The 26,264-nt window shown below is 36.5% G+C and overlaps 1 protein-coding gene and 1 pseudogene across 6 annotated transcripts in view; both read left to right on the top strand.

Annotated features, from left to right (window-relative positions):
* The window catches only part of NCOA1 (nuclear receptor coactivator 1), a 296,364-nt gene that overhangs the window by 224,744 nt on the left and 45,356 nt on the right, over nucleotides 1-26,264 (top strand). For all 6 annotated transcript variants that reach the window (XM_037813217.1, XM_037813216.1, XM_037813218.1 and 3 more), the window contains 5 exons: nucleotides 592-687; nucleotides 4,031-4,171; nucleotides 11,182-11,329; nucleotides 12,628-13,948; nucleotides 16,773-16,953. In XM_037813217.1, the coding sequence (XP_037669145.1) occupies nucleotides 592-687; nucleotides 4,031-4,171; nucleotides 11,182-11,329; nucleotides 12,628-13,948; nucleotides 16,773-16,953 (1,887 nt within the window). The remainder of the gene's footprint in view (nucleotides 1-591; nucleotides 688-4,030; nucleotides 4,172-11,181; nucleotides 11,330-12,627; nucleotides 13,949-16,772; nucleotides 16,954-26,264) is intronic.
* On the top strand, nucleotides 23,128-24,337 carry LOC119516767 (annotated as a pseudogene).

A 26,264-nucleotide genomic window follows, 5' to 3' on the forward strand; every position in this document is an offset into this window, starting at 1 on the left:
AAAGTCTTTTTCTTATATAATTAAGGTTCATATTTAGTTGTGCACTATTGTGTGTAGTACCCTCAAAACAGAATTTGGGAATGAGACTGAAAGAGTTGTACATCTTAAAAATAAAGTCCTCTGTCAAGGGCAAGCAACTGCTTCTTCAGAAACAGTTAAATCTTGTTTTTCTCCTATGGTTATTATCTGCACAGTAATTTTAAGAATAATCTTTACAGCCATTAAGTACTGATGACTATGGAAAATTGACAGTAAAACTGTGTTTAATAAAACGCCATGTTACTTAAATCTAAACAAAACTTCTTGTTGTAGTTGTTATCTTCCAAATACATGAGATGCATGAGTCTCCTCTAGTTTGTGTAAGAGCATTCGAAAGGAAATAATAATTCGTGCTATCTAGAGCTCTATCTGGAGCTGCCAGTTTTGGTTGCCAGAAATGTTATTTCTGATATACTGTTAGATCAGAATGATTTCAGTATCATGTCAGATTCTGTAATATGTGTTGTTCTGTAAAAACCATTTATGGCAAGTGATGGATGTAAACCATTTTCTACCTCCTTTCCTTCAAAGCACCTTTCTTGTTTTGGGCAGATTTCCAGTCATGTTTGATTTGCATAGCACGGCGATTACCTCGGCCTCCAGCTGTTACGGGTGTAGAATCCTTTATGACCAAGCAAGATACTACAGGTACTGACTGTAAAGTTCAGAATGTCCCACAGGTATTAATATGTTAATAAAGTGACTGTGCCCTTAAAACTAATTATGTCCAAAATTTTTGTCCTTTTGTTCTATGATATTCAACTTCTGCTCATTAATCCTATATAAAAACATTTTTAACAGTGGTCTTGATATTGTGCATTTTAGGTACTGTAATGATTATCATGGGCAGGGTAGTGAGGAGAACATATTCTATGACTCTTTATGTACCTATATGTGTTTTTGATTATGAATTATTTTTTGTAATCATGGAATAAATGTGTTAAGAAATTTGGCAATGTAGGTATAAATAGATTTAAGTATAAATGTATATCACTATTGTGGTTTTAAAATTATACTGAAATGTATCCGGCTATTTCTTTTTTTCTCTCTATTCCTTTTCTTTAAATTTACTCAACACTTACTAATAGAGTGCGTAAAAGTGTCTTGTCACTGTGTGTGTTCACTCAGGGTGTGCATAGTTGAGCAGAAAGCAAAGATGTAATTACAGCTCATGATATGTTTTATGATGGAAAAGTTGTGAGATCATGTAAGGGAAGCTAATACAGAGGACCTATTTTTAAAAATTAGCTGGTCAGAGAAGGCTGGTCTAAGGAGCTGATGCTGAACTCTGTACCTTTCTTTATCCCCATTTTGAATCTATCATGTTCATATTCCTTTCCATTCTCCACCAATGATCAACATTGGAAAAAATTTAATTAACCCTTAATGAAAACCAAAAAAATATTTTTTGCACAGAGGAAAATTAGGATACTTTGGAAAAATAAAACTGGTCTTTTGTGTCAATAACAGATTAATGTAAAAAGAAACCAAATTGGGGCTTTGTGAGACAGCAAAAAGAAAGCCTGCTGGAAAGGGCTGATGATCCAGCCACAGAACAAACATGAAATGAAAGAGGCTTCAAAGTTATGAGGATGATTTAGGAACAATATATTTCTTCTGCTTTTCCTCATATTGCATTTCTATAAATTGAATCCTAAATTATATTGTTCAAAAGGAGACTGTATTTTCCCATAGGAATAATGTTATCATTGACAGATTTGTTTCTGACCATAGACACAAAATTAAAATCTTAGATATATCTGGCAATATATATAAAATATATATATGTGTGTGTGTGTATAAATTATCATAATCATTTAAAATAAAAAAATTAATCTCCTGGTCACAGAATAATTATGGAACTAGAGGGAACCTCAGAGATGACAGAATCTAGCCTACCCATTTTACAAATGAGGGAATGGTGACTTAACCAAAATCATACAACTGTTTGCTGAGAATTCAAATCTTTAGGCCCTAAAATAGAAATCTTCATTATATCCCATTGCCTTCCACCAAACACTTTTATTAGAAAAGGGCAACATGGTACTGTACACTGTTATTATATGATAGAGGACTATATCATAAAATTGACTTAGCTAAAAATAATAGACTAGCCATAATAAATTTTAAACTTTTAATGTCTTGAATGTTAGTAGTATTTTTTACCCAACATGGGGTGGTTCATGTCCCTTAAAAAAAAGAAAAATATCTTCTACCAGGAAATGTTGAACAGTGGTGTTTTTGTTTCTTTTGTTGGTTGTTTGGCTGGTTGGTAAACTTTCCCCTAGCAAGCAGAGGTATTCTAAATCATCCTATTCATGATTCTCTTCTAAGAGAGTCATTGCATTGCCCGACTATTTGGTACCATTGTTTTTAGTTTAATCACCTTTTCTCCCCCAGTCCTAGACTCTCGCTGCCTTGTGAACCGACACTGACATGAACGCACACGCACACGCACATGCATACAGTCTCCCTTAGTCACTATCTGTAAAGAACATTATTGCATATGCAAGATTAAGTAATAGTGGAATCCTGCTACAAACAACTCTTGATTTCTGACTTAAAAAGAGGCAAAGGTTAATAACTAAAATTCTTAGAAAATCCAAAATTGTTAGCTTCAGTCCCAGTGTTTGCCAGGCTTTTTCTGAACTCTTCTTAAACAACAAAATTCCCTTACTATGGTATCAGTTAATATTCTTTCTTCTGCCTATGTTTATACCAAGACTTGGGCAACAACCTGACCAAGCAGACTGGGGTAGGTCAGATTCAAGACCCTGACTAAGCAGAAGAGGAATAATGAATTTCTAGGCAAACCAAGTGGAATTCATAAGGAAGGGGTTAGTGAAAATGAGGAGGCACAATGAAGTCTGACAGATTTTCACCTACTAACTGGAAAAAAATAAAGCCTGACTGTATCAAGTAATGGGGAGAATGTTGGGTTAACAGCAACTTTTACAGTCTGCTGGTGGGAACATAGTGTGATCCAAGTCTCTGGAAAACAGTTCATTTAATATTCTCAAGGGAACATTTATATAAACTATGAATTACAGTACTCCTAGGTATATACACTACAAAAACTCTCATATGTATGCAGCAGGGGACATGTAAAATACATTCATGGCTGCACTGATTGTAAAGGCAGGGGGCAGGCAGAGGAGGAGGGCACCTGCAGTGTAACGGTCCTGGCAATGTTCAAGCTCTGAAGGTGGGTGGTGGCTAATTTTTAATTTATATGTCTCGTACCTGTATTATTTTGTGTGGATATAAGTGTGTGCAACAAATAAAATAAAACAGATCTGAATAATCACAAATTGGATTAGTTAGCCCCTGATTAACTGAGGAATAACATGCCTGAATTCTCTCATAGCCCTTTTAGAAGTTTGTTCAGATATGATACAACAGCAAATCACCACTCAATTTCATAAAGCATTTAAGGACTACCAAATCTTAACTGTTCTTACTTATCTTTTCCTGATTTAACTTTTGTTGCCTTCAGCATTTGTTTACTATTAAGTGGAATATTGCCTACAGCCAAGAAGAGATAAAAAGGGAAAGCCTTGCTTATTTATCTCATATCTCTTCACTTAGTTATTGGAAATTAATTTAGACCCAAACAATATATTTCACCTCTGCCTCTCCTTCTCCAGTAAGTGATCCAGTCAGCAATATAGAGAGAGCAGGGTCCAGAGGACAAACCGGAGGAGTTTGACCTGCGTTAGTTTCAGAAGATTCTGGTCTTTATGATGTGACTTTGTTGACTGGGACTGAATTTTAGAATATGGTATACAAATATATAACTTACTGTATGACCAAAACAATTTTTTATCATGTCACTGATATATTCCATCACCCTGTATAATAAAAATTAGTAATTCTTTTTTTCCATTATGCATTTGGGGGGAGATATTTCTCAGCTATAACTTTCAGTTTTGAGATATGGATGATTTATATCAAGAGGCTGTCATCAAAGTAAACTTCCATTCTTTTTAAGGTAAAATCATCTCTATTGATACTAGTTCCCTGAGAGCTGCTGGCAGAACTGGCTGGGAAGATTTAGTGAGGAAATGCATTTATGCCTTTTTCCAACCTCAGGGCAGAGAGCCATCTTACGCCAGACAACTGTTTCAAGAAGGTAAAGTTTTTCTCTCTCAGTTATTTTCATTAAACTTGCTCTTAACTAATAATAGTTAATATCAAACTTATGGCTTGATAAGTATTTTCTCCAAATTGCAGTTTTTGGAATAATCAGTTTTAGGAAAGGAAGAAATGGGTAAGCAAAGTAATTCATGAGTGGATCCTGAAATTTGGGATGCACATTCTAAAGAACAGGATGTCATGTGGTGGTCATTCACTCATTCATTCATTCATTCATTCAGCAGACATGTATCAAGTTAACATACCTAGAAGACTACATAAAGTGTCAGGGATGCAGGTGACTAGGAGGCAGGTTTCTGCCCTCAAGGAGCTCATATAATATATTAGGAGACAGTATGAACAACTTCAAAGATCAGTGTGATATGGCTATAATAACTGCTGCATCTTAAGTACTGTGGGACTACTAATATATATATATATATATATTCCCTGCCCTTAAGGAACTTATAGTATTACAGGGAAGGTAGAGAAAGTTATTTGAGAATTAAAGACAGAAATTTACTGATTCAGAGATCAGGGAATTGGATGTTCTTTTAAAATACTGTCTTGTAATTATGGTAGCCTAACACTGCCTCTCTCCCAGTGTCATTTATTGCAGCCTAATACTCCTTCTCTTCCATTATAATTTATTCTCCATGTCTAAATAGGTATTTCTTTGGTAAGAGACTCATTTTGTGGCTATTCGTGAATAAACAATAAGAAATATCTTTTCTTTGTTCCGTCACCTTTCTTAATTTTGACACTTGTCCATAGCGTTAATTTCCTAAGTTTGCAGATGATTTTTCATTAATTGCATTTTAAGTCTTCTGCTTTGGTGTGTGGAGGAAGTAGCTTGATTTTTTTTTTCCCTGCTCAGGGAGCCAACTATATATTTCACTGTAGGCCGGTTACTTCTGGGACAGCTTCCTACAGACTAGTGGTCCTCCAGTGGCCCTCTTACCAAACTGATGCCACCCTCTGAGGTTCAGTTTCAGTGGGAAGCTTAAGAATCTTTATTTTTTTAAAGTTCCACAGGTGATCCTGAAGTGCAGGCAGGTTTGGAAACCATTGTGATAAATAGCTAACACCATCCCCTGGGTGTGGACTTCGGGGCTCCCTCTCCCAGCAGTAGCCCTTGACTTGTGCTTAGATTTGGGACTCAGAGCTGTCTCTACTCACTGCCTAAAGTGCTGAAGTATATGGAACTCTTCGATTTTTGCCTTAACTTTATAAGTTGGGCCTTCCAAGGCTTTCCTTTTAATTTTAGTTACCTGTAATTTATATACATTTTCATCAGAGACAAAGCAGGGCTAGGTTGTTGATTTCTTATTGTCCAAATGATTAGACTCCCAATAGATGTGATTGAGCAGTAGTTTAAGGTATGTGTTTCTAAACAGAATTCTCCATAAAATATATTGATTTAATAAAGTAAAATAAGAAAATAATCTATCATGAATATATAAAGTGAAATAATTTGGAGTAAAATGTGAAGAAATATAAGTACAATCCAACACCTTTTCCCCATTAATCATTTTTAGTATCCTTTCTCTCTCTTTTTTTTTTAGAAAAAAAATTCTCAGTAGAAATAACTTGTATTTTTCTCAGAATCAAATTGTTCAGAGTATACATGACTAATTCTAGTGTTTTGAAGATTCTGGAAACTTGCCGAACAGTTTTTATGGATTGAGCAGATCTTTTTCTGATATTTTATATTCAGTAGTATCTAACCTGATAAGAAAAATGTAGTAAACTAAACACTTACATGAGAATCGCTTGTTAAGGGTTTTGACCTGCTGAATTAAAATCTCAGAGGAGGGACTCAATTATCTGCATTAACAAGCTGCAAAGGTAATGCTTAAGAACCCTATAAAGCTCTAATCTATCAAAATTCTAATCTAACTAGTCTACTCCACCAAATGGAGAGAGGTGCAATTTGTATTCGTGGTTTCCTTGCTGTCTCTTCCTACTTAAGGACAGTGTGGAAAAGGTAATACAAATTATCCCAGAATATTCCCGATTATTTGTGAAACTTTACGTTGCTTAATATTTAGGCAAGGAAAAAACTGTCCCCTATTTGTCCTCATTTTTCCTTCCTCCTAACTTACCCTTTGAAGCCAGCAGCTGGTATAAAATCCAATATGGATTAAAATTTTTAAGTTCTTAGCTTAGTTGTTTAGGTGCTTTTTTGACAGAGACAACTCATGGACTGCTTTTAATGGGAGTTTGCCATTCTATTTCCAGAATCAAATTGGAAAACCCATTTCAGCCCTGATGAATGGGAGCGTTCACCATGGACTAAATTAAAACAGTGGTTCTCCTTAGAGATTGGGGGGAAATTGGTATCAGAATCACCGGAGGGCCTTTTTGAAGTTGTAGGAGGGTCCATGAAGATGTATATAGTTTGGAAAGGCTTCCAGGTTCTGTTCAGTTTAAAACCATTACTTTGCAGAATGGTGTAGGTCACACTGCTTCCCAAAGGTCCCTCATAAGATTCATCTGGGGTGGTTGTTAAACTGGATTCCTGGGCCCCACCCCACACTACTGAATTAGAGTTTATAGTCTAAGATATTTTCTTATCAGGGAAGTTGGAAAAATATAAACCTTGGTTTCATACCTTATCAATAGCTATAATTAGGAAATGATACTTCATGTTGAATTAAGTTTGGGAAATGCTTCCATCTTCCACTTCTGGTGATTTATAAGACATCAGATATTTAAGTTTCTGCAAAGTTCTACAATAAAGAAACCTGTTTAGTTTTATTACCCAGACTTCTTTTTCCACAGAATACTTTTTCCTGTAGCACATTTGTCAGCATTTGGAGAGAGTAGTAGTCATGGGAAATGTTGGTTAAATGGCCTAGAAAAGGTTTATGAACGTTCTATGCAGTGATTAATATAATATAATGGATCTTCATTTCTTATCTTTGAAAGATGTCCAAGATATATTTTAATATTAAAAGATAGGCTAAGAATGTTCAGCATATTTAATATGATCTCACTCTTGTATAACTTTCTATTTATCCAGTTCTAGAAGGTTAACAAAATATTAATTAACAGTGGTTATCCCTGAGGGATGGATTACATACTATTTTATTCTCTGTTCATTTCACTATTATCTTAATTTTTACAGTGAGTGTATATTTTTATAATCACAAAATAAATCTATCTTTTTTTTTTTTTTTTGTAGAACAAGACAGAATTGGAAGTTTGGAAGGGGGTTATAGTATCAAAACATTTGGAAGCATTTCTATAAAAACAAGTACTCATATGTAATGATTAACCAGAATGTTCTTTGAGACTTGTGTAATGTGTGGTTAATTCCATGGTCCACATAACAAAGTTGACCAAAAATCTTTCTATATTGAATTTTGTTGAAAATATTTAAAATATGAGTTTACTTTCCTCTTTTAGAAATTGTGATAATACTGAGTAGAGTTTACCCATTGGTGATGAAAATCTTAAAGCATCTACATGTCATGTTTTTTCTTTTAAGGTTGTTTTTGTTTTGTTTTGTTTTAATTTCATTCTTGCTGAATATATCTAGAAAAATAACAAAAAGAAAAAGAAATCTCTGCCAGCATTGACCCACAGTGTCCCAGCACACATTTTATACCTGCCTATTGAGTTCACATAAGTAAGGCATGCTTGATTGATATTATCTTTTTACCAAATTGAGAAAGGTCAAAAACCCAAGTAGCTCTACCTCTGCAGCTACTGTGGCCAGAGAAAGCTTAATGTTTCCTTGGCTTTGTTGCTCTGTTTGAGGCCTATCCTAGAAGAAAAAACACTAAACCGTTGTCACATCAAAGGTTCTTTGGAGGATTTCTGAGGTGCCAATAATACCCTTTTAATAACCCTCCCTCAAGTGTTCCACGCATTTTAGGAATGGACACAGGAGGCAGAAATCCAAATATTAGTTTTAAGGCTGGCAAAAGTATATTGGAAAACAGGGCCAGGATTTGTGATCAGAATGAGATTCCAGATAGTTGTGCTCAGGCCTAGACCTTGAGACCCACTTATGGGAAAATTTGGTGTGCAGAGCCAGCACTTCCCAGCCGATGTGGCTGCCATTCTCATGTCTCAATTCAGAATAGCAGTGATCATTGTTAAGGCTGAAGCTGTAGGGATTGGCTGAATGTATGTATGACTCGGGGCATACTGCTTACTCATTGGCTTGTGTTTTCTTCTATGTTCATTCAGGAAATATTCTCTCGGTACCTACGGTGTACTAGGCTCCATTCTAGGTGTTGTTTCATAAAATAAGTAGCTCCATTTCAGAGGTGAATAAACTGGGTTGCATTCAGGAAGGTTAATTTGCACTAATAAGTCCCCAAACTTATAAATGGCAGAGTCAGAATCCAAGCCTGAATCTGACTCCTAGGCCCTTACTCTTTGTGGAGATTCATGCTGCCTTCCCATTTATTCTTCATCTGAACAGTTGTATACTAGAAGAATTCAGATTAACTGGAGAGTCTTAATGGGTTCTAATTAATTTAGCTTTTACTATATTTAGTATTGCCTTTTTCTCATTTCAGAGAATGGCTGTGTGAATTATGATGTGCTGAATCTTATTCCACATATTACCCTCCAAAACAGTTAATCTAACTTCAAAACTTAGTGTGATCATTTTCTTGTATTAAATTAATATGAGGTCCCTCAATTTTGGAATTTTTTTTTCTAGTTTAGACATAACTCCTACAAATTTAGGCAGCATAATTACCAAATAAGTATTGATTTTCCTATAATCCACACTAAAATTTTTAATGTTCCCAGGTTAACCTGAGTTTCTGGTTATTTCTCACTTTAGAGGTCTGGTCAGTAAATCAAGAAATTTCTCTCCATTATTTTCTGTTGTAAAATTAAATCTAGATTCCTACAAGAACAAAACAATGAATTGAGATATAAGTATTTGAGAACACAGCTAAGATTTAAATCTATCCTTTAAAGAAAAGTTATGGCAGTTGATCACACATCATTATTAACCTATTGAGTGATTCAAGTTGAAGATCGATCAGCAAATACTTACTAGATGTTTCTCTAGGCAAAGCATTGTGCAGGATTCAATGGAGAGTGCCAAATTAGAATGGGATCCAGTACTAGCCCTTAACTTTATTCTAGCTAAAGAAGAAAAATAAGTATATAAAAAGTTATGTACTTCCTATTCAAAGGGGCATAGGAGAAATGTTTAGGAAGAAATGAGACATAAGATTGGAAATGTGAGTTGAAGTCAGATTGTATAGAACTGTGCTGTACAATACAGTAATCAGTAGCCACATGTGGTGATTGAGTATTTGAAATATGGCTACTGTAACTGAGGAGCTGAATTTTGAATTTTATTTACTATTAAATTTAGATAGCCACACATGACTGATGGTTACTCTATTAGACAGTGCACTTCTATGATGAAGAGCTAGTGAGTGTTTTCCAGTAGACAAAGATGATCCCAAAGAACAATCACCAGCGGTGAGGAAAAGGCATTAACAAAATAACATGAAATATATTGTTTGTCTTGTCTGACCTTTTATATATCTGTAGCTTTTTCACTACCCCAGCTTAATTTATTTTAAAAGGCCAGTTTTTTTTTTAGTTGTATTTACCAAAATATATTGTTAAAAAACATTGACAGTTTGAACTTCTAATATATTTTAGGCTTTGATACAGCAGATATTTACTTATATCCTTCCACAGAAATTTACCATTTCCATTAAAAACTGTGTTTCATCATTTAGTATTTTATTAGATACTAATTTCTCCATGTGTTATATTTGGTAAGTGTGCCAATGATTTATGTAGTGTATTGGAATTCAGACTTAATCCTTTCAATTAAATTGATATCCTGGATTTGATACTTAGGCAGGTATATGTATGCTATAGATTTATGACAGGCTATGCCCCACTTCAGTTTATACTCTATACCCTGGTCAGTAAAATAGAGCATGTCTTCTCTTTACTTCAAGTAACATGTAGCTTCAAAAGCTATTTATTACTCAGTCACTTTAAGTCTCTTTCACAAATTCCTTTAAAATGTAATTGAACCCTTTGTGAAATGCCTTTGAAAAGAGGACATTTGTAGTAGTAATTCCTGTGTTTCAGTGGATATGTTTTAACCTTGATATGGCTGAATCTACCTATTAAATCTTTCTTAAAATAGAATCCCATTGTATTAGTATGACATCAATAACATTTTAATACTTAGTAGTCTGATATACCCTTTACCTATTTCATAAACACTTAACTAAAGATTAGCATTTCATCTGTTGTTAACAAAGCTTTAAGACAAAAGTAAATCGTATTAATTATAAAGTGAATTGACTGCCTCATCCTAGTTTTTGTTCCTTATTTTAGTAATATTATATTAGTAGTCATTGGCTTTATCTTAAGTTGCTTAGTAAACTTAAAAAAATTCAAACATCAAATTTAATACATATATAGGGATAAAAATAATTTGTCAAACAGGACCTTACTGATTCATATTCCTGAATGAAACATTATATTTGTATTTTAGCTAAAGAACTGTATAAATTAATCAAAACCTCTTAGAGTGTGAATTTTATGGTGTGTAGATTATATCTGAATATAGCTGATATAAAAGATCAGTAGCAAAAACAAAACTTGTTAGAGAATACTGAAAGTGAGAAGGGAGGAGAGTACTTCCTGGTATTTTTAGTAGATACTTAATAAATTTGAAAAGCTTCCCCATCGTAGGAAGAGATTAATGTTATATTTTCTTGACTTGGGGTTTCTTCATTGTTATAGCTTGTGTCAGGAGGCCCCCATCCAGTTAGGACTAACCTAGAACGTCATCAAGTGGTGTAGCTCGACTGGAATCATTTCTTCCCCTTCAAGTGACTGCTTTTCCTGAACTATTCTTTATTTTGTGTTTGAGCAGGCAGCAGTTGAGAGGGCATTTAAAATGAGGTTCTAGGTAGAAATAAGTCCTGGTAACTCTCCTTTGCCCAAAATACAAGTGTCAGAATTTTAACTAGGTTTCTCTTTTGTTTGAAACAGTGATGACTCGTGGCACTGCCTCCAGCCCATCCTATAGATTCATATTGAATGATGGGACAATGCTTAGCGCCCACACCAAGTGTAAACTTTGCTACCCTCAAAGTCCAGACATGCAACCTTTCATCATGGGAATTCATATCATCGACAGGTACTACTTATTTGGAGAGCTTCATATTACATAAGTCAGTTCACATTATCTCTTCTTAGAGACTTTTTTTTTTTTAATACTCTTGATGGCTAGAAAAGAGGAATTCTAAATGAGGCATAAAACTAGTGTGATGAGAATATAATCAATATATCCATTCTGGTTTCTAGAGTTTTGTCACCTTACAATAGCTTTATAGTTCCCAAAGAGAGACAGGAAAGGTGAGGCTAAAAATAAGCATTTAAAAGGGAAAAAACCAAAAAGGTAGCAAGTAATTTATTTCCATATATGAACTTATGGTATTATACTAGATTTCAGGGATTGTTAACGTTGCTCTAGTTCTGATTTTTAAAAGTGCTTTATTTTTTCATTAGGGCAAGCTTGATGGCTCCTGATTTCAAGTTGACAGTTTCTCACAGAAGCTACAAATCATTAAACTGTCAACTTGACATTTTTTTAATGTCATTGCCTCTATTTTGTTCCCCTCTCTAAATATGTTTTACACTGGCATATATGGTAAATCCATGGAACTATTTCTTTCTCCTCTGAAGTATTCAAAATCCCATATTTAAAACTCTTTAAAATTTAGCATAAAGACATTTTCCCTCACTTCATCTTTTCCTCATCTGATGTATTTGCTTATTGGAACATGGTAATACCAGTCACAAATCTGTTGTCACCACTATAGATTTGAGTAAGGAACTCAGTGGAAACCTGAATTTGGAATTTGGGTTTTCTCTAATTTAGTTTAATTTATGCTTGTGAGTGGAATTAGCACAGTTCTTTTTTTTCATATTGTGATTTCTCTTTCAAAACATCTGCTATGTCTGCATATCACCCTTTTTAATTTTTACATCAGTGACACAGTATTTTCCTTACCCAGTCTTCCTCTTTGGAGTTGAAATACTTAAAAGCTGTAACAAATGCTTGGTAAACAAAGGTGTGGGAAGTTCTCTTTCAACCAGAAATGTTATTGTAATGTTAATTGTTTTACTAAATTTTTAAAAGTTAAAAGTACATATATTGGCTATTTTCCCAGGTGAAGAAAGATTTTTTTCCCATGTAACTGAAACCATTATCAAATTTAAGGTACCATAGGCACTATTTCCTATTAAATGAGTGCTAGTATTTAACAGTAGTACTAAACAGTCCACTATTTTTCCATAATTTAAGGTGATTCAGGAGCTCTTTAATAGTTTACAACACTAGGATGTTAAATTGCCTTGTTTATAATACGCATCATAATAATGATTTTCTTGGAAATAAGTGGAGATGTTTGAATAATATATTTTTCCCCGTAGGGAACACAGTGGGCTTTCTCCTCAAGATGACACTAATTCTGGAATGTCGATTCCCCGAGTAAACCCCTCAGCCAATCCCAACATCTCTCCAGCTCACGGTGTGGCCCGTTCAGCCTCATTACCACCAGCCAGCAGCAACATGGCCTCCAGCAGAGTCAGCCGCCCACAGAGCTCAGACCTTCAGAGCAGCAGCCAGAGCAATTCTAGCAGCAGCCAAGGAAGTTTTGGATGCTCACCTGGAAATCAGATCGTAGCCAGTGTTGCCTTAAACCAGGGACAAGCCGGTTCCCAGAGCAGTAACCCCTCTTTAAACCTCAATAATTCTCCCATGGAAGGTACAGGAATAACCCTAGCACAGTTCATGTCTCCAAGGAGGCAGGTTAGTTCTGGATTGGCAACACGGCCCAGGATGCCAAACAATTCATTTTCTCCTAATATTTCAACATTAAACTCCCCCATTGGCATAGCAAGTGGTGCCTGTAACAGTAGTAACCGATCATATTCAAACATCCCAGTACCGTCTTTACAGGGTCTGAATGAAGGCCCCAATACCTCTGTTGGCTTCTCTGCCAGTTCTCCAGTCCTTAGGCAGATGAGCTCACAGAATTCACCTAGCAGATTAAATATACAGCCAGCAAAAGCTGAGTCCAAAGATAACAAAGAGATTACATCTATTTTGAATGAAATGATTCAGTCCGATAACAGCTCTAGTGATGGCAAACCTCTGGATACAGGGCTTCTGCATAACAGTGACAGACTCTCGGATGGAGACAATAAATACTCTCAAACCAGTCACAAACTAGTGCAGCTTTTGACAACAACTGCGGAACAGCAGTTACGGCATGCTGATATAGACACAAGTTGCAAAGACATGCTGTCTTGCACAGGCACTTCCAACTCTGCCTCTGGTAACTCTTCAGGAGGTTCTTGCCCCTCCTCTCATAGCTCCCTAACAGAGCGGCACAAAATCCTGCACCGCCTCTTACAGGAGGGCAGCCCCTCAGACATCACCACCCTGTCTGTGGAGCCTGATAAAAAGGACACCGCACCTACTTCTGTGGCAATGACTGGGCAGGTACAAGGAAACTCCAGTATGAAACTAGAACTGGATACTTCAAAGAAAAAAGAGTCAAAAGATCATCAGCTCCTACGCTACCTTTTAGATAAAGATGAGAAAGATTTAAGATCAACTCCAAACCTGAGCTTGGATGATGTGAAGGTGAAAGTGGAAAAGAAAGAACAGATGGATCCTTGTAACACAAACCCAACCCCAATGGCCAAACCTGCTCCTGAGGAAATTAAACTGGAGGCCCAGAACCAGGTGGGTAATTGATAATTCAGGGCTTCACAGAATGACATTCCTGGGTGCTTTGTTCTGTTGTTGTTTTTCATCTGTTTTACTCCAACCATAAACCAGATTTGGATTTGGGCTATCTTTTGTCCTATCCATTGGACATTTATTAAGAGTTCTGTATCAGTGTTTGAAAAATCTCAGGATGCTCTCCAAAGCTGTCTTTGGAACTTCAGGTAGCTACAAGGGATATACAGCATTCTAAGAAAGTAGATTTTTGTTACTATAAAATCAGAGATCATGTCTTTGGAGCTTTTAACAAAATACTATTCCCTACCCTCTCTCCCTATCCCCACCCACTGCATCCAAATCTTTGAGAACAGAAACCAGGAATCTTTATTTTAAAGAGGTTCCTAGCCAGGTTTGGGAACCTCTAATGTAAACCAAGCATGAGAGAAATGTTAGGGGGTGGACAAAGCTACCTGGTCTGGCTTGCTTTTTATTTGTTTTGAAGCATTTTTTTAAAGCTGTTTTCCTTCTCATCTGATTCTGTCAGCCCTCAACCTGCATTAGTGAATAGGGACTTGAGTGTTCTAGGTAGTTATGGATGGGCAACTTCTGTGTTTAGGCTGAAGTGGGGGTGGGGTTAAAATTAACAGGCAGCTTTATTTATTGAATAATTGCTTGTAAATTCTGAAGGAATATATGAAAAACAGAGAATTTAGCCCCTTCCTTCCTGGAGCTCACAGATTGTTTGGAGTTGGAATATAGATATCCATGAAATAGCTAAAATGTGTTTATAATGCAGTTTATCAACAAGCTCTCCTCTGTGAAGTATTTGGTATGCCTGGGTCCTTCAGTTTTTTGAACCACTTTGGTTTTCCGCCCTCATATCACAAAGCTCTGTCTTCCCTCAGGCATACCGCATTCTAGACACATGGAAGGTTCTTGCCATTCCTGGGATAAGCCAGGTCTCTTCTGAGCTCCTTCTGCCTTGCTCTCCTTTCTGTGCCTGCTGAACTTCCACTCATCTTTCACAAACCAATTCAAACATCATCTCTGTAAAGCCTTCCCCGGTAGCCTTGGTTAGATGTTTCCTTTCTCTCTGCTCTCATAGTGCTTTGTATTGTCTCTAGTTACTATTTTATTTCTTTATATATGTGCTCTGTGAGGTTGAGGCTGTCTCAAGTTTCTTGGTACAGTAAACTAATACCAATTTTAAAGCTGAAAAGCACCTTCAAATAATAACTATATGAAAACTCTGTAAAATTAACTTTAAAAGTAATAGCTTTATAAAATAATGCCATTATGAACATCCCGGTACATCTATTTTGGTGCAAATATGCATGCATTTCTGCCGAGTTTACACCTAGGAGTGGAATTTCAGAATCATAAGTTATGAGTACGTTCATCCTTAGAACATAATTCCAAACACTTTTCCATAGTGTATGAGAATTCCTTCTAGATGTTCCACATCCTTGCCAATATATGGTATTGTCAGTCTTTTAAATTTTTGCCATTATGGGGTGTGTGTAGTGGAGCTCATAGTTTTAATTTTCAATTTTCTTCTAAATGTTTATTGGTAATTTGGGTATTTTCTTTTGTGAATTCCCTGTTTAACTGTCTTTCCCATTTTTACCAATGTGTTATCTTCTTTTTATTGAAAGTTCTTTACATATTTTGGATATGAGTATTTTATTGATTGCATGTTTGCATGTGTCTTCTCTGTGCTTGCCTTTTTATTCTTAATCATGTCTCACTTTGGTGAAGTGAAGTTCTTCATTTTTAATGTAGTCCCAGTAGGTTATTTTTTTCCTTTATGATTAGTGCCTTTTTGCACATGTGTAACAAAAGACACATTCACGGGTGTTTATAGCAACTTCATTCATATTAGCCAAAAACTGGAAACAACCCCAAAATCGATCACTATAGAGTGGATAAATATATTGTGATATATTCAAACAATGGGATACTATTCAGCAATGAAAATGAATCAACTCTTGCTACGTGCAACAATATGTCTGAACCACAGGAACATAATGTTAATGAAATCTCCAGACATTTTTAAAAAATCTGTACATATGATTCTCTTCATGCAATCAACAAACGTTTTAGTTAAATAATGAAACCCATGCAGGTATCATCATTGAATTGTAAATTTTATGTTGATGAATTATCTCATAAAGTAATCATAGTAGAAGAAAAATGCAAAATAAAGGCCAGTTTTCTTCTATATATAACCTCAGACAGATGGAGGGACTCCTTATCTATTATAGAAGATGTGTTTCTCATACTGTTAAATCTGTTTATAGGAAGTGACCTATGGGTATAAAATGTCTGCTATTTGGGACACACTCTTTCCTGTATCAAGGTATTTGCTTTGAAGCTTATGTACTTTTTATTAAAAAGTTGCCCAAACTTTTGAAAAAAGTGTTGAATTGATTTAAATTTATTTTTCATTCCATTATAAAAGTAAGCCATTTTACAAAAATTTGAAAAATATGTCAGAAAAAAATCACCCATAATGCCATCATCTTAACATAGCATTCTTCACATTTCTTCCCAGTCCAGTCGTTTCCTATGCATAAATTTTGCATCAAGGTATATTAGAATAAATTCTATGTGTATATCATCTTATATCCTGCAGTATATGAATATGATAAGCATCCAATTTTTTTTCATTGGAAAAGTTAGATGTAATTTCAAAGAGGCCCCAGTCTTTCCAATAATTCCTTCTTTTTTCATTCTCTCATAGTCACATTTACTTTATATAGTTTAAAGGAACAACTTCTTTCTACATTGTTTTGGCTGGAAGTGTGGATGTATTTCCTCTAACTTCGGTTTCCATTCTTAGTTTACAGCTGACCTTGACCAGTTTGATCAGTTACTGCCCACGCTGGAGAAGGCAGCACAGTTGCCAGGCTTATGTGAGACAGATAGGATGGACAGCGCTGCCACCAGGGTAACCATCAAGTCAGAGGTCCTGCCAGCTGCACTTCAGTCCACCGCTGCCAGACCCACCACCAGGCTGAATAGTATGTGTTGGGGAAGAAACCTTATTTTAAGTGTTTAATGGTGATATGGATTAGCACTTTGTTTATCATTATTGTGCAGAGATTTTGTTTGCTGAGTTTGAAATATCTCTTCATTGATGTCACTATAAATAATATATAGTTACAGTTAGACATGTATAACTAATTATGTGTAATTATAGAATTAACCTCTTCACTTTTGTAATTAGTGTTATTGTTAAAGTGCGCAATTTTTTGTTCTTACCCAAAACATCCAATAGCAGTACTTTTAGAAATATGATATTGGGTGAGATCATGTTTTCCAAAGTGTCTTCCTTGAACACTAGTCCTATGAGTTGCAAAAAGAAAGGATTCGGTGGTAAAATACACGGGGCAAATGCTGCACAGCCCATCAGCTCCCCTGGTGAGGTTTCGCAGTGTGTACTAAAGGTTTTGAGAAGTTCTGTGCTAAAGAAACCAGTTTAAATATCTTCAGTTTAGCACTTTCCAAACTTACTTGAGTAAGGAATTCCTTTTCTCAAGTATTATATATTATCCCACAGAACGAGTTTTCCTTGGAGCACTTTTTAGGAGACCCCGTGTTAAAATAGGTCACCATTGCCCTAACCAGGATAGCATTCTCCTAATTAAGAGGAACTTTGATAGTATAATTCATAAACTATAATTTACTTCAAACTAATGACTATAGGGCCGTCAATTTTTTTTCCCCATCAAACTTTGAAGATGAAAGAAATAGTGGTGATAATTCTACTGTGTGACCTTAAAACCAAAGGAAACTAACCAGCCCACATTCAAGATTTGCTTGGGTTCCTGACCTAAATCCTGTCTGTCTCTCTTCTGATAGGATCAGATGTGGGACTTCCTTTATTTAAATCTTATTGTCACTTTTAGCTATCATGAACGTATTCCTGAAACTTTACCAAGATTTCCAGGCAGCTGGAAAGAAAAATCTTGAGTCATCTCTGACATTTTTGGCAATAGTTTTTCGACTGACCAGAGCAGTGGATGAGGGGTCAGGAGCTAGGTGTAAGTCTGACATTCTCTATTTACTAAGAGTGTGACCTTACGAAAGTGCATTTTCTGGGTCTTATTTTCTTTATCTGCAAAATAAGATGTGATGAAGTGACTCTGAAAATCTCTTCTAATTGAAACAGTCTACAGACTCTGGGATATCAGGCACAGTTGGGAAAGTAATAAGGTTCAAGCCTGAAAAGGGGCAAAATGAAATTATGCGTATTGATCTGTTTGATCCTGGTCCCTTTCTCCAACTAGTGTGGGATACCGGAGTTTTCTCCAGAGAGAGTGAGTGGCCAGAAGGAAGATGCCTGGATATGGGTATGTGAGGTGAGGTCCCTGCAGCGCAGAAGCCATCCTGCCATCCCCACCTCCCATGTGAAGGCCCACAGAAGACCGGCCTCACTGCCAGCACTCCCAGTCAGTGAACAGACACAGTCAGGGACCATCAGGACCTGGAGGAAAGCCTTCATCTTGAAAGAGGGCAAAAGAAACAAACAAAAAAAGAATATGCAAAGGAAACACACAGTGAGTGCATGGATTAAAAAATTTTTCGGAAAGTAAAGATATTTTATCCATGAATAGTATAGGAGAAAGAAAGAGGAACAAAGAGAAGAGAGCACTCTTAGAAATTGGTAATTAGATACCCAAAATAAAAAATTTCAAGAGAAATGTTAGAAGATAAAGCTGAGAAAAGCTTCCAGAAAAAAAAAGGACCAAGAGATAACTAAAAAGTAGGGAGAGAAAGATAGGCAGTTATAAGAGCAGCATAAGAGGTCCAATAATGATTAATAAGAATTCCAGAAACAAACAACAAGAAAAAAGGAAAAATGGAAAATAGAAGGAAAGATATTCTCAGATAGAAATTATAGGAAATTTTTTGGAACTGAAGGACATGATTCTTCAGATTAAAATAGTTCAACAAGTACCCAACACCAATGAAAAAAAGTGACCTGTAACAAGGCTTATTATCATGTAATTCTGGAACACCAGGAATAAAGAAAAGATTCTACAAACCTTTCAGAGAGAAGGTGTGAGTGCTATCTAGTGGATCAGGAATTTCTCAAAAGTTTTGCTCAAAAATGGAAGACAATAGAGCAATGCTTTATGATTTGAAAAAAAGTACTTCTGCTTTTAACCATAATAGCATAACTGGCACTGGACTAGTCCTTCCACAGTAAATAACTGGGTAAATAGGCAAGTATATGAAACAATTTTTTTTTTTTTTTTAGACGTTGGGTAATAGGCAGTATGGGATTTTGGTCCCTATGACAAGGGAAATAAACAAGGTGTGTCCTAAATCACTCCATCTTTTTTCTTGGAAACTTTTACTAAATGAAGTACAGGTAAAAGGACCCAAACAGAGCATGGATATCTTGCTGAACTGGGAAGACAGAGATCAGAGTCAGGGAGACTGCTGCAGCTGGAATTTGCTGGGCAGAGTACGGGAGAGGAGGCTATGTAGAGAAAGATCTCCAGAAATATGTATAAGGGTCTCTTTGAACCGTTGCCTGAATACTACAGTGTGCACATGTTGGAAGATATTCCATCAGATGGGACAGAGAACAACACTGGGGAAGGAACTATTATTGGGGAGCTATAAGCTGAACAACTACAAAACTCATACAACATTAGAAGTTCTGACCAAGCAAAGTGGATAGACTTTGTGGTACATCCTGATGATTCAGTAGAAAACTAGGAAAGGCCTCACCTTTGGAGCAGTTCTACTGTTGACCTGCTCTAACAAATCTTAAAAACAAGCCTCAAAGGATCCTGTAAAGGATCAAGCAAATAATTAATTTCTCGGGTACAAATCAATTAATTAACCTGACAGAACAATATTCAGCAGTCTTTAAAGGAGATACCATAATTAAGATAGATACTCAACAAAATAATATTCATTATCTCCAACATTCAATTAAAAATGAATGGACACATGAAATAGAGGGAAACCAGAAGAGAAATCCAGTCAGTGGAAATAGACCAAGAAATGTCAGAGATGTTTATATTAATAGAAAAAGACTTTAAAACGGCTATTATAAATGTATTTAAGGATTTAAAGGAATGTGAACTTAATGAGGAAAGAAATGGTAACTACAAAAACAAAATGAAAGAACCAAATGGAACTTAGAGTTGAAAAATACATTATCTGAACTGAAATATTCATTGGATGGGCCTAACAGCAGGTTAGACCCTATTGAAAGAGAAAAAAAAAAGAGCAGGGAATTTGAAAACATCATAATAGAAACTACTCAAATTGAAGGAAAGAAAAATGACCCCTAAAAATGTAGTGGACCACATCCACCTATGGGACAACATCAAGCAGTCTAACTTACATGTGAGTGGAGTCACAGCCGAAGGGGGAGCCAACAAAAATATTTGAAGAAATAATGCCCAAGAGTGTACAAATTTGATGAAAATTATAAACCACAGATACAAGACACTTAATGAACCTCGAGCAAGTAAACACAAATAAAACTACTCTAAGGCAGGAACTATCTGAATCAACTATTTCGAAACTTCGGAGTCCAGTAGAGCACTGTACAGCATCCAGGGAAGAGTGGGAGGAAGAGGCTGGTAAATTACAGTAAATACCAGTGAATTGCACTCTCTGCTTGGTGGCATCTGTTGCCCATGCCCAAACCTCACAAAAGGCAGCAATGAGGTTCTGGCGCAACTTGCTGGTGCCAGAGACATAAAGACCCAGTTCCCCAAGATCTGGGGGTCTACAGTCTGAGATCACTGCTCTTGATTAGCTGCTTTAGAATGCTGGGGACCCTGCTCAGAGGGTGGCCGTTGTTCCAACCCACCTTGGACAAAGGAGGCAGAAGAGACTCAAAGACGGTGCAGAGAATGGTTGAAGGGCTGCGTTGGCTGGGCAGGGGCCAAGAAAAGAAGGCACAGCTTTGAGGAGCTGTGGGGGAAGCACCTGTCGCCCTTACTGGCCCAACCCTCATCGGCTCCCCCAGGGCAGTTTAGAGCTGGTCAGCACTTCCTTTGTGGGTCCCTGGCCTTGTTTCTACTGGGAAAGACTGACTTGGGAAACTCCTCTCTGGGTGTGGCCCCACTCCCCAAATTTTCCATTCAGATAAAAACATCTTGACACAGTGAAAACAGAGGAAGAAACAATTGAGTCCGGTGGCCTGGGGCAGAGGCTTCCCTGCTTTAAGTCCTGCAGATGAACATGCAGAAGAGAGAAAGGGGTATCTCCTTGTGGGTAGAGGGAGCATTCAGGTACCTGCTAACAGGGGAGCTCCTAAGGCCACGAGCAAGCACAAGCCCAGGATAAGACACAGGCCGAGAAAAGACAGAGAGGGTCCTGCACCTTGCATTCACCTTGGGCTGATCTTCCTGAGAAGAGGGCTAAACTCCAGTAAGAGCACCAGACAACACAAAGCCAATTTGCAAAGACAGTGAATGGTGTTTTTTGCTTAGGTTTGCTTGGTATTGTTAGCCCTGACACTCAAGAAAATTTCTGTCATATCACCAGCTGATTACAAACTCGAGAAACAGACATCTCAGGGAATAAATCCCAGAGTTAACATCTTAAAATATTGAAATTGTTGGTGTGCAACAAAAGATTGCAGACAAATGAAATAGGAAATGATGGCTGATCCAAAGGAGGAGGATAAAACTCCAAGAGACACCATGAAGAAGAGCAGACTGTGGACATACCCGACAAAGACTTTTTGTAAAATGATCTTAAGTATGCTCAAGGAGATGAAGGAGAGTACAGAGAAAGAACTGAAAGGATATCAGGAAAACAGTGGATGAAAAATACAAGAATTTCAATAAAGAGATAGAAATTTAAAAATGAATCAAACATAGATAGAGAGGAAGGAGGGAGGGAAAGAAATAGGGGTCTGACAACATGTTAAAGTTAGTGGATCGGGGTATTGGGGGGGTTGGAATGCTGGAGTTCTGTGTATGGGGTTTGTATTGTTTTTGCAACTGTTCCTATAACTTTGAATTTATTTCAAAATAAAATGTTAAAAAAAAAAATGAAACACCCTTGTAACTACCACCCAGACCAAGAAACATAACACAACACAAACACCAACACTCAGAAGTACCTGAGTCTCTTCCCAATCCCTGCTCCCTTCCTCACCCCCAGAGGTAACTGTTGTTCTGAATTTCAACACAACTGGTTAGTTTCCCAGTTTAAACCCCAATATTAGGCTTGGAAAAAAAAAAAAAAAAAATGAATCAAACAGAACTTCTGGATTTGAAAACCACAAGAACTGAAAGGAAAAATTCCCCAGAGGGTTTCACCAGCAGATTGCAGCTGGAAGAAGAAAGAATCAGTAAACTTGAAGACAAGACAATTAAAATGAGTCAGGCTGAGGAGCAGAAAGAAAAGAATAATTACAAAAAGCAAAACAGCCTGACAGGCCTGTGAGACACCATCAATATACCAAAATATGCATTCTGGAAGTCCCAGAAGGAGAAGAAAGAGAAAGGGACAAAGGGAATATTCAAAGAAATTATGACAGAAAGCTTCCCACACTTAACAAAGGAATATGCACATCCAAGAAGCCCAGAGAACACCAAACAGGATAAAGTTGAAGAAAAATATGCTTCCTCTCATACTGATCCAACTGTTGAATGCGAAGGACAAGGGGAGAGTTCAGAAAGCTGCAAGAGAAAATCAACATGTTAGGTACAAGGGAGTACCAATTTGATTAGATCCTGATTTCTCATCAGAAACCATGGAGGCAAGAAAGCAGTGGGCTGAAATACTAAACACACTGTGAGAAAATACTGCCAACCAAAAATTTTATATCCGGCAAGACTTTCTTTCAAAAATAAGGGAGAGATTAAGACATTCCCAGATAAACAAAAGCTGAGGGAGTTCATCACCACCAGATCTGCCCTACAGGCAATGCTAAAGGGAGTTCTTCAGACTGAGAGGAAAGGACACTACAGAGTGGTTCAAAGTGGCATAAAGGAATATAGACCTCCAGTAAAGGTAACCATAAGAGAAATGATAAATGCCAGTACTATTTTATTGTCATTTTTGGTATGCAGTTCCACTTCTTACTTGCTACGGGTGCTAAGATGCAAATGCGTGAGAGGTATTGATAGGCTCTCTCTGCCACTCGAGCCGTGGGCACCGTGGTGTGTGAGTGTGCCCGGGTCCCGGTCACCTCTCCCCTCACCACCATGGGCTGCATGTTGAGCGCCGAGGACAAGGCAGTGGTGAGGCAGAGCAAGATGAGGATGGGGAGAAAGCAGCCAAAGAAGTGAGGTTGCTGCTGCTCGGTGCTGGAGAATCTGGTAGAATCACCATCGTGAAACAGATGAAAATCATTCATGAGGATGGATATTCAGAGGAAGAACGTGAACAGTATAAAGTGGTTGTCTACAGTAATACCATAGAGTTCAGCATTGTAATCTTAAGAGCCATGGGGCGGCTAAAGATTGACTTTGGGGAAGCTTCTGGAGCAGATGATGCCCGGCAATTATTTGTTTTAGCTGGCAGTGCTGAAGATGGTGTCATGACTCCAGAACGAGCAGAACGGTTATGGCAAGATGGTGGGGAGCAAGCTTGCTTCAACAGATCCAGGGGATATCAGCTCAATGATGCTGCTTCGTATTACCTAAATGATTTGGATAGAATATCCCAAATCAACTATGTTCCAACTCAGCGAGATGTACTACAGGCAAGAGTGAAGACCACAGGCCTTGTGGAAATGCATTTCACTTTCAAAGACCTATACTTCAAGATGTTTGATGTAGATGGTCAAAGATCAGAACGAGAAAAGGATTCACTGTTTTGAGGGAGTGACAGTAATTTTCTTCTGTGTGACCCTCTGTGATTATGACCTTGCTCTGGCTGAGGATGCGGAGATAAACTGCAAGCATGAAAGCATGAAACTGACAGCAGTTGTAACAACAAATGGCTTACAGACACTTCAGTCATTCTCTTCCTCAACAAAAAAGGCCTTTTTGAGGAAAAAATAAAGCAGAGTCTGTTAACTATCTGTTATCCAGAATCTGCAGGTTCTGATACATATGAAGAGGCAGCTGCTTCCCTTCAGTGCCAGTGTGGAGATCTGAGCAGAAAAGACGCCAAGGAGATCTGTACCTACTTCACCTGTGCCACAGACACCAAGAATGTGCAGTTTGTTTTTGATGCCGTTACTGATGTCATCGTTAAAGACAACTTAAATGAATGTAGACTTTATTGAAGAGTTTGGATGTTAGTAAAAGTTATTAGTGTGGAGTGATGAGACTAGACTTCTTTTGCTGTCTTGTGGAACAGCTGCAAGCATGCACGGGACCAGGAGTATGGCAGCAGCGTGCAGAATCTTAGTGTTCTTCAGCACAGTCTTCTGTATTAGGGAACTTTTAATTGACATGAGATGCTAAAGTCAGACATTGGAATTGCATCTGTTAACTATGATTCTATCATCAGGACATCACTTGGATTTCATAATCTGAAATGTTAAAGGCAGATATGAAGTGAGGTGCTGCATTCCAGAACTTCAATATGTAGCTTACTTTTTTTTTCCTCCTTTACAAACCACCAGTAGTTCATTCTTAATGTTTTTTTCATCAAAAAAGAATAACTTTACTGAATTTTATTTCTTTGTTTGCAAAACAGTCTTTATTAAAACACAATCTTAACTACACACATGATATAACCAGATCATGTTGAAAATATTCCTCTTAGTAGAAACTCTTTGTTTTTAACTCTTGTTATGGTCAGCATATAATATTTCCATAATTACTTAAAATTCTTGGGACTATAATTGTAGCTTTTTTTGGATACAATTTATGTTACTATGCTGCTAAAAGTACTATTATGGTTTCTAAATGGAAATTACGTTGAAGACTTCTGCAATAAGATTCTAGCTCTCTTTTTTAAGCTTATGGTTGAAGATTAACCTGGTTTATGCTGATTACCAAATTACTAGATAAATACTAATATAGTATGATAAAACCAGCTTCTTGGGTACAGACATACCCAGGGCAGCTACCAGGTAGAAATGCAAATTGCTAAATTTTAAATGGAACCAATGACTTTGCTGCTACATATCTACTAAATTTGATTCTTGTGTGTTTGTCTCAGTCGTAGGAAGTTTTGTAAAAGATGCCCCTTTTTGTCCATCTTCTGTGACCTTTTCTGTTGAGAGACATCTAAAGTGTACTAACAGTGTGCACTTTTAGTTTGAAAATGTGGTGCCCAATCCCTGTTTGCCATTGTTTTTATTGTAGTGATGTTGACTGTAGTAACCCTTAGTTTGTTCTTTGCTGAAAGTATTGCATTTGGGAAATTTTTCCACTGTGTCGTATGTACAGATTTTAATCTGTTATAGTTGGCAGCAGTATTAAAATGGTGAGTAAAGTGGAAAAAAAATGATAAAAAGAAGTAATGATAAAAAAATAAAGTAATGATAAATCTCTGGTTTTGGACATGCAATGTGCAAAGATCAAATTGGAGCAAGTACAAAAAAGGTGGGGTCAGATGGGTATAAGAACAATGAATTAGAAGGCTGGTGAAGTCAAATTGGTGTCATCAAATATGACTTATGTATTTAGGATGTTAAATTTTAATCCAATGACAACCTTTAAAAAGTATTTGTAAACTATATCCAGAAATATATGAGAAGGGACTCAATATGATACAAAAAAAATCAAACAAATATGTAAGTATTTAACTTAACAGAAGAGTTGTAGGACAAAAAATGTTTAAGACTTAAAAAGACTAAATAGAATGGCAGAAGAAAGTCCATTTCTTATCTGTTCTTATTCTTAAAGTCACTAAATGGATTAAACTCTCCAGTTATAAAGCAGAGATTGGCAGAATGGATAAAAAAAAGTATGCCCTATTCAAAGAATTGTACACCATAATCAAGTGGCATTCCTCCAAGGATATGCAAGGGTTTAATCCATTTACATTTATTTTGATTTTTGGATTTAAATTTTACCATCTTATTTTGTATATTTTCCATTTATTGTGTTCATTACTTCTTTTTTTTTCTTTTTATTCTGCCTTTTGTTGATTGAGTTTTGGAATTCATTTTTCCACTTCTATTGGACTAGAAACTTTTCATATATTATTCTAAATCTCATAGCCTTTCAAAGTAAGTTTTCTTTATATTTTTGGTGCAAGGTGAAAGAAGCTGTCTTTATAGACTTTAGAATTCAGAAAAATTTTGTCTAAATACATTCTTATAATGGTTCTTTTTAAAATATATATATATATATAGTTTTTTTGACAGTGTCAAAGTTTATTTATTATTAGTTTTTAAAGCATTGGTAGTGGATAGATTTGATGGACATCTGAGACACCT

The sequence above is a fragment of the Choloepus didactylus genome, chromosome 20 (genome assembly GCF_015220235.1).
Source record: "Choloepus didactylus isolate mChoDid1 chromosome 20, mChoDid1.pri, whole genome shotgun sequence".
In the NCBI taxonomy this organism is placed as follows: domain Eukaryota; kingdom Metazoa; phylum Chordata; class Mammalia; order Pilosa; family Megalonychidae; genus Choloepus; species Choloepus didactylus.